The sequence below is a fragment of the Antechinus flavipes genome, chromosome 3, assembly GCF_016432865.1.
Source record: "Antechinus flavipes isolate AdamAnt ecotype Samford, QLD, Australia chromosome 3, AdamAnt_v2, whole genome shotgun sequence".
Taxonomy (NCBI): Eukaryota; Metazoa; Chordata; class Mammalia; order Dasyuromorphia; family Dasyuridae; genus Antechinus; species Antechinus flavipes.
Window position 1 is genome coordinate 466970763 of NC_067400.1, and position 12874 is coordinate 466983636.

The 12874-nt window shown below is 37.4% G+C and overlaps 1 protein-coding gene across 1 annotated transcript in view; it reads right to left on the bottom strand.

The window, feature by feature from the left end:
• ATP12A (ATPase H+/K+ transporting non-gastric alpha2 subunit) overlaps positions 1-10740 on the bottom strand; it is a 32781-nt gene extending 22041 nt beyond the window's left edge. Inside the window, exons 1-10 of the mRNA XM_051986627.1 lie at positions 10732-10740; positions 9467-9619; positions 6667-6726; positions 5565-5768; positions 4878-4991; positions 3468-3602; positions 3044-3161; positions 2478-2746; positions 1358-1556; positions 1072-1181 (exon numbers count right to left, since the gene is read on the bottom strand). Coding sequence (XP_051842587.1) covers positions 1072-1181; positions 1358-1556; positions 2478-2746; positions 3044-3161; positions 3468-3602; positions 4878-4991; positions 5565-5768; positions 6667-6726; positions 9467-9619; positions 10732-10740 — 1371 coding nt within the window. The remainder of the gene's footprint in view (positions 1-1071; positions 1182-1357; positions 1557-2477; positions 2747-3043; positions 3162-3467; positions 3603-4877; positions 4992-5564; positions 5769-6666; positions 6727-9466; positions 9620-10731) is intronic.
• Between the last annotated feature and the right edge of the window lie 2134 nt (positions 10741-12874).

The window sequence follows — 12874 nt, forward strand, 5'->3', positions numbered from 1 at the left end:
CCTTACTGTAAATTGATTATCTAGAAAAGACAATTCAGTGCTTAATCATTATTATCTTATCTAATTCATTTTTCTTTTATTTTTACTGAGAAGTGGAAGAACTTAAGCTTGGTTTTATGTTTTCAGGGTATGTGAAACTGGATTGGCTAGGTGATAGCATCTATCAATTATTTAGAGGATAGATATGGGATTGAAACTTGGGTCAAAAAAGACTGGACATTACGTTTTAAGTAAGCACAAAGGCCCAGAGATTAAGCTTTGGAAAAATACCCATAGTGAAGGGCAGAAAGAGGATGCATGAAAAAAGACAACAGAGCAGAGCAGGAGAGGAAGTAAGAGGAGAAACTAAGATAGGTTCACCATAAAAACTCCAGTGACAAGTCAACAGAGAATGAAATACACTCTGGCATGCCAGTATTCACAGCTGGATATCTGGGTGAGAAGAATAGCTCTGGAATTGATCTGATCAATACTTTAAAAAATCTAGACCTGTAAGTAACTATCTACCAATGAAGTATTCTGGCCTCTGTTCAATAAAAGCCGTAATGAAATATAGGCTTTCTCAGTTGTTTTAGTCCTGTCTAGTTCTTTGTGATTCCATGGGCCTTTTGTCACAGGAGTTTTCTTGGCAAATATATTGACTAGGGGATTTGCCATTTCCTTCTTCAGCGGTAAACCAGAGTTTAAGTGACTTGTCCAAAGTCATCAGCTAGGAATTTTCTGAGTCTGGAATTGAACTCAAATCATCTTGACTCCAAGTCTAATGTTCTATTTATTGTACAACCCATTTGCTTTGCTCAAATTAATACAACACAGTACTTCTAAGTCATTATTTTAAGAGCTCATTTCCCCCCTACAATTCTATAAGGAAAAGGAGAATGTGGCCAAAGTACCACTTGGTTACTTGGCTAATTAATTAGCCAAGTAACCTGTTGGCAATTCAAACTTGCTCTTAAATATAATAATTTCTTCCCATCTCATTAAATGACACTACAACATAAAGAGAGAGAAGACATTAAGATGACTTAGAGATTGGCTTTGATATCATGCTTATATAAGCAAAAATCCTACCTTCATAATGGGAACAGTTTCCTGTCCTGGTCTGAACTCAGCTCGGTTGCACAGTGTTACAATCTTAGATAAAGAAGCCCAGGTCGCAGAACTTTGGTCAAAGATCTGGGCTGAAAAGGAAGAAAAAGAACAATGTAGCATATAGAAGTCTTCTGTAGAAAGGAGAGTGAGTTTATATATCCATAAGGTCCAAACAGATTTCAGAAATACTCTGCTCACCCTTTCAGGGTTTCATTAACTTTCCATGCTCAGTCCCACATCCTTGAACTTACTTCCAAAGCCTTACCTTCCTGATCTTCACTTGTATCAGCCTGGTAGATCTGGTTGTCAAACCACAGATGGGCCACAGTCATTCTGTTTTGTGTTAGGGTCCCAGTTTTGTCAGAGCAGATGATGGAGGTGGAACCCAGAGTTTCAACTGCTTCCAGATTCTTCACCAGACAGTTTTTCTTGGCCATCCGTTTTGCTGTCAGTGACAGACTCACCTAGACATGAATGAAGGAAAGAGGTAACAATGCTATTGAATTGAATAATAGAAGACTTTTGCTTAACCATTTCTGTAGAAACCATACCTTGATCTATCTTTGATAAATAATTATATACTTAGTATTTCTAGCTGGATGAATTTTTTGGGAAAATACAGTCATGGTTATTAAGTAGAAAATTTTGGTAGATTGTTGGTCAATGACGTCGAGGCTTTTTTTTTTTTAAAGAAGTAAATAAAAACCCAACTTTGGTTCTTTTCTCCTTTGAATAAAGTTATCCACACTGATTTATTGTTTTAGGCAAGGCAATCAAATTTATGTTATATGGATGAAAATCAACATTTGATCTTGGGCCAATCTGAGTAATTCTGTACCTCTCCAAAAAGACTGTAAGAAAGCTACTGGATTCACTTATGCCAAAGTGGACATCCTAAAGTATTCATCTCATACTCTGGATCTTCATGGAGCCATTATGTTCCATCTTAATTACTTGACATCTTGAAATCTTTTGATTTCTGTTGAACCCAGAAATCTTAAAGACATTAGTGTCCTTATCTTACACTTGAGTTTACAAGTGGAGTCCAGTTAAGAGACCACCATAAACACTGATTTACAATTTCTTTGCATCTTTTGCCTTATTTCCAGGGAAAAGTACAGTAGAAATATGAATAAATTAGCTTATTTTAATACATATCTCCAAAAAGGAAGACCAATGTTAATAATCTTGCATTTCCAATTGAAACTATCCTAATTAATCATATCTGATCCTCCAAGACCCAATTTATTGAAAAACATTAAATATTGCGCTCTGTGGGGAAACATTTCCACTTTAAGCCATAGAAATAACTTGTAACACATAATTGAGTGACATATAGAGCATAAGGATCAAATAAAAGAGGACAGATCACATCACAGACTTACAGTGACAGCAGCCAGAAGACCCTCTGGCACATTGGCCACAATGATGCCAATGAGGAAGATGATGGATTCTAGGACTGGGTATTTCATGGATACTGCAATGATGAAGAAGATGACACCAATAGAAACAGCCACCCCTGCCACAATATGGACAAAGTGCTCAATTTCAATAGCAATGGGTGTCTTTTCATTCCCAACACCAGAAGCCAGTGAGGCAATTCTTCCAATGATAGTCCGGTCACCTGTGTTAATGACCATTCCAGTTGCTGTCCCTGAAAGGAAAGTATATGGATAATGTTCCAGGAGGTCTTGCCTATAAGGGGTACAAACTGCTTGGTCACCTGTCTTCATCCTCTGGCCAACATAATGTACTAAGTCGGCATTGCCTTGTTCTGAAGAATTACATAATACTAGATTGAATTTTGACTTACTGGGTAAAACTATACCTTTTAAAATATCTTTGAAAAAATCTTCATGAAGTAGTGGGAAAGAGACCAAAATGTAGAGACTGACTAGAGGGATTTTTAATTTTTATGGAATATTTGCTACATATATCTAATCAGACCTACCTTCCAGGCAGGTTGTAGAGTAAAAGCCAATATTTTTTGTCTCCAAGGGATTCTCATGGGTAAAATCACAAGATCGAGATTGAGCCTCAGATTCCCCAGTTAGAGAAGAATTATCAACCTACAAATGAATCATATTAAAATTAAGAAACTTTTATTAAGTGCCTACTTTGAGTAAGGCAATGATAGGCACTGAGGTTATCAAGATGGAAAATACAGTGTCTATCCTCAAAGATCTTACTTTATAAAGAAGAGTAAAAGAAACAATATGGAAACAGTTAAACACAAAATATAAATAATCCAAAGTAATTTCATGTAAATAAATCTGAAAAAAGTTTAGAATTAGGTACTTTGATTTTTCTTCATTTGGTTTAGTTAGGAAATGGACTACATTCTAGTCATTCTTAACAACTACATTTGTGCTTACCTTACATCCATGTGAGGCCAGAATCCTGATATCAGCAGGAATCTGGTCTCCTCCTTTAATCTCTACTATATCTCCTACAACCAGTTGGTCTGCAGGGATCTCCTTCTTTTCTCCATCTCTGATGACAAGGGCTTGCTGGGAAATGAAAATATAAATAAAACTTCAGAACCTGACATGCCATCTTTTTCATTTATGTTATCTTCCCTTTGATCTGGAGGCTCATGAGCAGAGGGAATGATAGCTATAAGATATAGTTAAACTAAAAGCTAGCATTTAAAATAGTACTTTAATATTTGCAAAATCCTTCACAATATATCATTTGATTTTTATAATAGCCCCTAGAAGCAGGTGCCATTATTGTTCCCATTTTCCAGATTAAAAAAAAAAAAACCAGGCTGAGGTAGATTAAATGACATATCTGGGTCACAAAACTAATTTTTGAGGCAAAATTTCACCTTGTATCTTCCTGGTTTCAAGTCCAAAGTTCTATCCACTATATTGCCCACCTATAAGGAGGCAATAAGTGTTTCTCTTAGATCCTCAGGACCTCTAAGTGAAATAGTGCTCATAGGGACCAGAAACCATTGATAGAAGATTTGATTGGGATGGAGGCTTGAAAAAGAGAGAGAGAACAGAGACCTATTGGAATTGTAGCTAGCTTTAGTCTAGGAAGAATCTTAGCTTGAACAGGAAAGACAAGTCAAAATCCATGATCTTAGATTTAAAGATGAAGAATCTCAGAGGCCAACAAATTGAATGTTCTCATTATAGAGCTGAGATCAGAGGTCTAGAGAAATGACTGGATTAAGATCACATAACAAGGAATTATTTGAGGTAAGATTTCAAGCCAAGTCTTCCTTCCAGTGCCCTCTCCCTGATGACATGCTGTTTTTGGATGATGTAGGTCATAATTATAGCGGTGACAAGCTGGATTCTTTTTTATAGAAAAAAGGGAGCCCACTCCTTTCTTTCCCCCCTTCCCCATTAAGACTGGCAGTTCTTTTGTTCATTGTGGAAGAAAATGGTCAGTTTGAAATATAATACAGAAAACTTGCCATAGAAAAATCATTCAATATGCAATAGGAAGGACATTGAATAGGTCATTCAGTATGCAATAGGAAGGACATTGAATAGGTCATTCTGCTATCCCTCTGGTGGCAATGTAAATGAATACAAGTATTGAGTTGAGGAATGAAAAGGGGCAGAAAGTATCAAGCTATGGACTTGACCCTAGGTGGATATGATCACTCTCTGTGCTAGTAAATAGCTCATTAAAGTTTACTGTCTGCACCTCTCAGTTGGCACTTTTTGAGTAAATAAACAAAAAATCAGGCAGATCCAGATGAGTAGAATTGTATATAACAACAAGAAGTGTTTGCTATGGCACAGGATAAGGACAAAGCTACTTACCCGAGGAATCATTTTACTGAAGCTGGCGATGATGTTGGTGCTTTTTGCCTCTTGGTAATATGCAAAAATCCCAGTGAAGATGACTACCAAGGCAAGCACAAAACCTAAATAAACCTGCATGAAAAGGAAGGTAGACCTAAGTCAGAGAAGATCAAAATTACAGATCTTAAAATAGATACTCAAAATGAAGCAGATACAATTTAGAGTAAGAATCTCTACCTGTAAGCAAGTTAAATACTCAAATATTGGGGGAATCATTTCATACATTTCAGTTACCAGCTATGATGAATTTCATAATGGCTTTCCTAAATGCTTCACTTATTAAACTAAGAGAAAAAACAGGTTTTGAGAGGGAGGAGGTTGGAGTCCTATGCAAATTATTGATACAGAACTTTTGTTCTTAGGAACTCGAAATATTTTCCTGTTTTATCTATGTGACATAAGTAATGGCAGCAACTAGTAGAGCCCTCTTTTCTATCTTATAGATATAAAAATTGTAGCCTGGAGAGGTTCAGAATTCTTAATCTTAATCAAGAATGATTCAATAACAGAAAGAGGATGAACTTCTCTGTTTCCCTTATGCTCGGTCCAGGTCTGGCTTTGAGAGCCCTTAGCCTCTGGTATCCCTCCTAGGAGAGAGGATGACCAATGACAAAACCATTGCAAGAACCTTGGTATGTTACTTACATTGTCCATGGAAGCAGACTTGTCCTTTGCAAACTGGATCCCAAAAGCAATCCAACAGAGGACAGCTCCTGCCCACAAGAGGATAGAGAATCCACCCACCATCTGTTTGAGGAATTTGATGATTTCTGACGTTTCTTTGGGTGGAGAAAGGGCATTAGGACCATCTCTAGCCAAGATCTCTGCAGCTTTTGTGCTAGTGAGACCCTGTAAGAACAGTACCAGAAAAAGTAGTTGCTAAAAAGTGATTGGACATTCCTACCCATGCAGATGTGGAACTCCAGATTTTTTGGCCCAGGAGGAGGAGGAGGAAGAAAGGTGGGAGGATAGAGGATGGGATGGTGGTTGGAAGGGGTCTTTGTATCTGGAGTGAACACCTTGGCTTTAAAAGCTCCTAGTCATCTTTTACCTTTTACCTTTGGGTTTTTGCTTTTTTCAAAACAAGGGAAAGATTAATTAAAATTCTCTAAAAAGCCATACAGTATGGCTACATAAAAGGAAGAAATATCTTTTCTTGGGTACAGGATGAGGATTTGCAGAGAAGTTAAAAAAACAAGATGGTGGTAGCTCTGGAGACAGAGAACTTGGGTTAAAATCTTGCCTCTGACATTATCCTTAGACAAATTACAATTTCCACGGTCTTCACTTTTTGTTCTGTAAAATTAGTGGGTTGGGTTAGAAGGTGTCCGAGATTGTTTGTAACTCTAAATCTAAACACATTTAAATCAAAATAGTTCTCACTCAGAAAAAAAATCTTATTTTGAAATATCAATAGTAGATATTAAGATCCAGTCCTTTTCTCTATATGTCCCTAAGATACTATGTCATCCATCAATTATGAAATCTTCTCCTTCAATGCCTCCTTTCTCCATGAAACATTACTCTATTATCCTAGTATTACGTATTCTCTAAGAAACATGGGCATCTGAACAATTTTAATTATATTCTTATACTTAATACATACTGCCTTGTGTTACATTTACTTGTGTACATGATACCCATTTTCTCTTCCTTAACACAATGAATTACTGACATTGAAGATTTTCTCCCATTTTTCCCCAAAGACAAATTTCTGATGTGCTCATTTATCCTCTCAATGACTTACTCGGATGATGTTTGTTCCATACTTGTCTTCTAATTCTTTAGCGTTGAGTTTGTGGTCATCCTAACATCCAAGAGTAAAAAAAGAGAGAGAGAGAGAACCAAGTAAAGAAAATGCCATTTAAGTTAAGTGGCTACCTTTCTGAAAAATCTATTAAAAGATGAGAACAGAACTGGATTTAGGTTTATAGGATCCCAAGGTTGTATGGGGCCTTGGAAGACACAAATCAATCTACTTTAATCCATGTATTTTATCTACAATATCTCTAGCAGCTTCTGCTTAAGTACTTTTAGAAATCAACAGCTCATGACCTTATAACACATCTCATTCCATTGATGAGCAGTACTGATTGAAACAAATATCTCTTCAGCTTTTATTTTTTATATATTTGAAGACAATTATCTTTTCTCTTGCTAAACCTTTTCTCCAAGATAAATATAACCTAGTTCCCCAGAAAGGGGGAAGACATTCCAGGACTCACAGGTAGTAATGTAAAACATTATAAAATATTTTTCATGACACTGTGAATTGCCCTGAGATAAGAACTAGTGCCTCATCTTCTCACAGTTTGTCCCCTGGTTTTGTCAGTCTATTTCTGTTAGGGTTTTTGCTTTCCTACTTATTCCAGAATGGTGTATAACATCAGATATAAATATTCTTTCTGTGTGAAATTTACCAGCATTGCTAATGTTCACTGATTCTACACCTTCATTTCTAAGCTAAAGGAACACAACCCTTTTCTTAAAGTAAACAAACTCCAAGGTTGCCTACAGTTGCTAATCCCCATGAAAATTTAAGCTAAATATAATGCAAAGTGATCAAATGTTCTGCAGGTCCTAGGTCTTATTCTTCAGACCCTAAGTATCATTATTTCAGATTGATTAGCATTAGAACTTTTATCAACAATAACCCTCAGCTTCAATTTTCAGGATTTCACTTTGCCCTAGATGGGAAAAGACTCTATTTCCCTTCTTCCCCTTCCCGCCCCCCCCCAAAAAATAATTAAATTTGAATTCTAGCACTTCAATTATGTTTTGAATAGTTTCTTCTACTGTTGTTCCTTTCTATTCTTTTAAAAAAATGGCTTTGATCATGAATTACTCTATTCGGATACAAGGTCCTGAACTCTCTCTCCTATTGTATAATAACAACACAATGCAAACCATCTCAACTAGGCAATAAAGAGACTTTTCCTCTTACTCCACCCTCAAGCCCAGTCATGCTCTCTTCAGCCAGACTTCCCAGGAAATAAGTCAAAAGGTGGTAAAGTTCGCAGAATGGCCCACAGGACAAATAGGTTGATTAGAGAGGAAGTAATTCCTCAGACTACCACCTTTCCCACAGTCTACGCTCATTTGTCCAACTCCTTCATTTTCCAGGTGAGGAAACTGAAACTTAGCTAGTTGAAATAACTGCTTAAAGTCACACCCTGACTTGGTCTATGGCATAGCTATGACCAGAATTCAGATCTTCAGATTGCCAGAGGCTTATTCTTTCCACTATGCTACTTCAGAGACATTTATTTATCTTTGCAGAAAGGTGTGAAATGTATAGAGAAAGAAGGTGATTAGCATAATAAAGAGTTCATAATAGGATTCAGAAATATCTCTCCATTAAAGGTAATCCTTTCATGGAGAAAAAAGGCATTTCTTTTATCTTAATTTTAGATGCTTCATATATATGTATCAATACATAATTGCAATTTTAGTGTTGAACTAAACAGCCACCCTTGCAAAAACAGCAAACCCTTCTACAAAACATCTGACAGATGGTCTTGAACCTTATTTACTCACTCCCTTCTGGTAACAGAAACCTTCCTATATTATGTGGCAAAATTGTTGAATGGTTGAGCAGTTCCATTGTTAGAGAGCTCTTCCTGATTCTAGGTATATTTCGTTGTTCATTCATGTATAGACACACATAGTGAGTCTATACAAATTTGTAACCTAGAAGCAGAATAACAGGAAATGGCTAAACAGCTACTTTTAGAGTCAGGAAGATATATAATGGCTGTGTGACCAGGTCTTGGGCAAATTACCTTACCACTCAATGCTTCAGGCAACTAACAGTATATGTTAGCAGTATATCTTACCTGCAAAGAGTATACATATTTCTACAGGGGGAACTTTCTATTCTAATTTCTTTTCCAAACAGGAAAAAACAAATCCTTCTTGTTCCAACTCTTGGGAATTGTTCACATTTTAAAGTGTGATAAACAGAAATTCAAGGCTTTTCTATTAGTCTCTTACCCCATTAGTGCCACCATAAGAACTTAAAATGATTTTGTTCCATATCACTTTAAGCAGTCAAGTAGAAAAGAAATCCTAAACTATGTACCAATGATTTTTCTGATTAGGATTACTAACTCAGAACTCTACACTTCAGTGCCTTTATGCAGAATACAGGAACCATCTAGTATAGATAGCTTCCAGGCAAAGATTGTATCAGCCTAATTTTAACATGGAACAAATTTCTTGGATGCATTTTTTTTTTAAATCTTAGACAATGGACTTTTCTCCTGCAAGTAGTATCTTAAAGGGGCACACCTCAAGGGAACCTTGGATCTTATGGATGGTATAGTTAACAAAATAGTTCTTGGTTATAGACTCTGGATAATAAGAGATTTGAATTCTGACTCTAATAATTACTACTTGTAAAACAATCTTTGTGCTTCAATTTCCCTTATCTGCAAAATTTATTGTTAGACTAGATTGTTAAGGTTAATTGCAACTCTAAAATATGTGATCTCTTGGCAAAATAAATGTTCCATGAAAACAACAGGATGCTTCTCAAGATTACTGACCAAATCAAGTTCTTTTTTTAGTTCTTTCTGGTGGTCCTTCTTATGTCCCAAGTGGTCCTTCAGGCCTCTGTACTTTTCTTTGCCATCTCCCTCATTTGTTGTTTCGATGTCTTTTATTCCATTGACCTCAACAGAGTAAACTTCTGATTTTTTCTGAAATGGAAACAAAGATTGAATGTCAGCTTTAAAATTGTTTTTTGAGGAACTGAAGTCAAAGTCATCTCAAGTCAGGGAAGTGAGGGGAAAAAAAAAAGAATGTATCATGTTAGGTTTACAAATATCTTTTCTGGTTCCCATGCCTTTCATCTCCACAGCCTTATGAGAGGGAGAGATAAGTGGAATGTGGATGGAAAAAAGATCTTCCTTCCATTAACTCCAAGAACAAAGTCCTTTTTAGGATTTCTTTGCTCTTCTTTAAGAAAACCATTGTGGCAAGTTATACAGGCTAAACACTTGTTTTAGGTAGATAATTAGGTAGACCAGAAGGGAAAATGTCCTACTTTTCCTTTCACTATAGAGCAGAAGTTTTCAATGAAGCAAGCATTTATTAAGTACCAACATATGCCAGGCAGTGTACTAAAACACTTCACAAATATTAACTCCTTTGATCAAGAACCATCAGATCCTCAGATACTTTCCTGGAGCTAAAACAAACATCTCAGACTAGAAGCCAAGCCTTCACTTGCCCTCCATTATCAAACTCAAGTGGTTAAGTTCCTTTTCTGCAGAAAAGGGATGTAGGTTTGAATGACATGAGCTGGAAAGCTAAAACAAAAGGCAGCTCCCCAGGACCATGATTCTCCTGTTTTCCTTTAGCTTTTTTCCATCTCCAAGGTCCTGAATTAGGCTTGTTCTTTTTCTTCTTTCCTATCCCCAGATAATCTGAGTTTAATTCTTCACACTGAATCTGAAGTTTTTAGAAATTTGTTGTAGATCGTTGAATTGTTGAAACTGATGTGGAAAGATGACTTCATCTATGAAGAAACTAATAAAACCTGAGGACAAAGATTCTAACGAGCCGATTTCAATCCTTTCTACTCTGTAGAATCGACTCTGTAGAATTCTCCTAACCCATACCTCTCCCTGCCTGTGCCAAACCCTGTGAGTCTGTCAGGGCTTAGCTCCCGTCAGGAGAAGGCAGATACCACAAAAAGTTGTAGACACTTATGTGGGTGTCGATTTGCCACATCAGCCGAATACCCCTCCTCCCTCCGACTAGTGCAAGGATGAGAGGTAGGGGAGGTGAGGTGCAATGCAACACGCACCTTGCCCATAAGTGCTGATTGATGACTTGGCGTCGCTCCGAGGTTAGAATGGGCTGAGAAATCAAGTTATTGAGCCGCAATACAAAGAATTCCGGAGTTCGGCGATCAAATCCCTGGAGCTGACGGGTTCGGATGGGACAGGTGCCTGTTTCAAGAGGCAAATCTAATGTTAGCTGCAGGCTTCTCCCTCTGCAGACATCCTGACAGGTTCAGTGTGCTGCTGCTCCCTGTAGGGCAGAAAGCCCATGCCCTCTTCCTTTTAAATCAACATCTGGGTCCCTCCCACTCTCACCACTGAGTGCCAGTCTAGCTCCGTCTCTGCCTTCTCTGGGGAGGCGGCAGTAAAATACCACAAGTATGAGGACCCTTTGGCAAAGGATGCAGAATCTGGAGCATAGTCACATGGGCATATGGGGATAAGGGAGTACAGGGGAAGGAGGAAAGGGAGGAAAGAGGGAAATCAAAAAACTCAATTTTAATTCAATTTTTAATTTTCAGCTCTCCATATAAATAATAGAAAGGTGAAAAAAATTTAAAACCACTTCCCCATTCTCCAGTCTTAATTCAAAGCAGTATCTGGAACACCTGTGGAAGGGGAATTGCTGTTGAGAATAGGGGGAGGGAAAATGTCTGTGATATGTTCAGGCTGTACTTCATTCATTTACTCATTCAAGGGCCAGCAGAAAGCTCTATTTGGTTTAATTCTGTAATTTATATGTTGCTAAATTTTCTCTTCTCCTCTCTTTAGCTTGTATCTCCCCATGAAGGCAGACTCCAAACTAAGTAGCAATCTAGGTGCAAAGAAAGGTACCTCTTTTCTTTCTTTGCATATAGTGGGATTTAAATCTGTATTGGAATATACATACATCCTTTCATGTGTTAGTATCTTCATAAGAGATCTAAAATTTGTTTATTAAATGAATGTGTGCACACACCTTCAATGAAGAGCCATCTGCTAGGAAAATGCTTTCCTTTGAAAATGATGTTCAACTAAGTGGTACAGTCCTGAAGTCAGGAGGACCTGAGTTCAAATTTGGTCTCACACACTTAACACGTCCTAGCTGTGTGACCCTGGGCAAATCACTTAACCCCAATTGCCTCAGGAAAAAAAAGTTCATCAAATGGAGAAGTAACTGCTAACTGCTATTTCACCTTGTTTGTCTTTCTTTCTCAAAGAGCACTATGACATCAGGGAGGGCTGTGCAAGGTCACCTGTCTCATTTTCCTCTCCAAGGCCATCTGGGTCCAGTGGCAAGATACAAATTAAGGCTCCTGAACCTAGTCCTGGATAATGGAAGACCTTGTATTTTTTAAGCTAAGATCTTCAACAGAGCTTAGTTTGACTGAACTCTCCCTCATTCAGTGATTAAGACTAGGTAGTAACTGAGACAAAGAATCTTCTTTTTCACCTAATCCAAAAAAAATTTTTTTTAAAAAAACTAATAAACAAACAAACAAATGAATGAATTTGGGAGGGGAAGACCTTTAGGTCTTCTAGTTTGAAGCAGAATTGATTGTTACACTTACTATTAAAGTCGATTAGGACCCAAACAATGACTAAAGGAGGCTTGGCCTAGGACTTATTGGTGGCCAACTAGAATCAGATTAGTTTTGGTTTAAGGCCTGGTTCTTAAGAAAGAAATCTAGTCCCAAAATATTTTGGGAGGGTTTAGAGCTGCAAAAGAGGGGAAAAAAAGCTTTTAAGAGCATCTGTAGGAAAGAGTATGATACTCTATGTGGATAGAGAAAGGGAAGGAGGTAAGGAAGGAAAGCAAGAAGGAAGGAATCTTCCAACTAACCAATTCGAGGCCCGCTTTACTCACAGAAATTGTTTGTCCTTAATACAGAAATAGGACCATGACATCAGGGAGTGATGCCCTGACATGCAAGTGAATTAATTGGATTTAAGTGAGGGAACTGTGCAAGGTGACCTGCCTCACTTTCCCTTCCAGAGCCATCTAGATCCAGTGGCAAGATATAGATCAAGACGATTAGGAATGGCTCTGGATGAAATGGGAGACCTTTTTAAGCTAAGGTCTTCAATAGGTTACAATTTGAGGGCGCACTTATTCAGTGATTTAAGGCTAGGAAGCAATTGAGATGAAGTTTTTTTCACCTAGTCAAAAAAAAAAAATAAAAACCC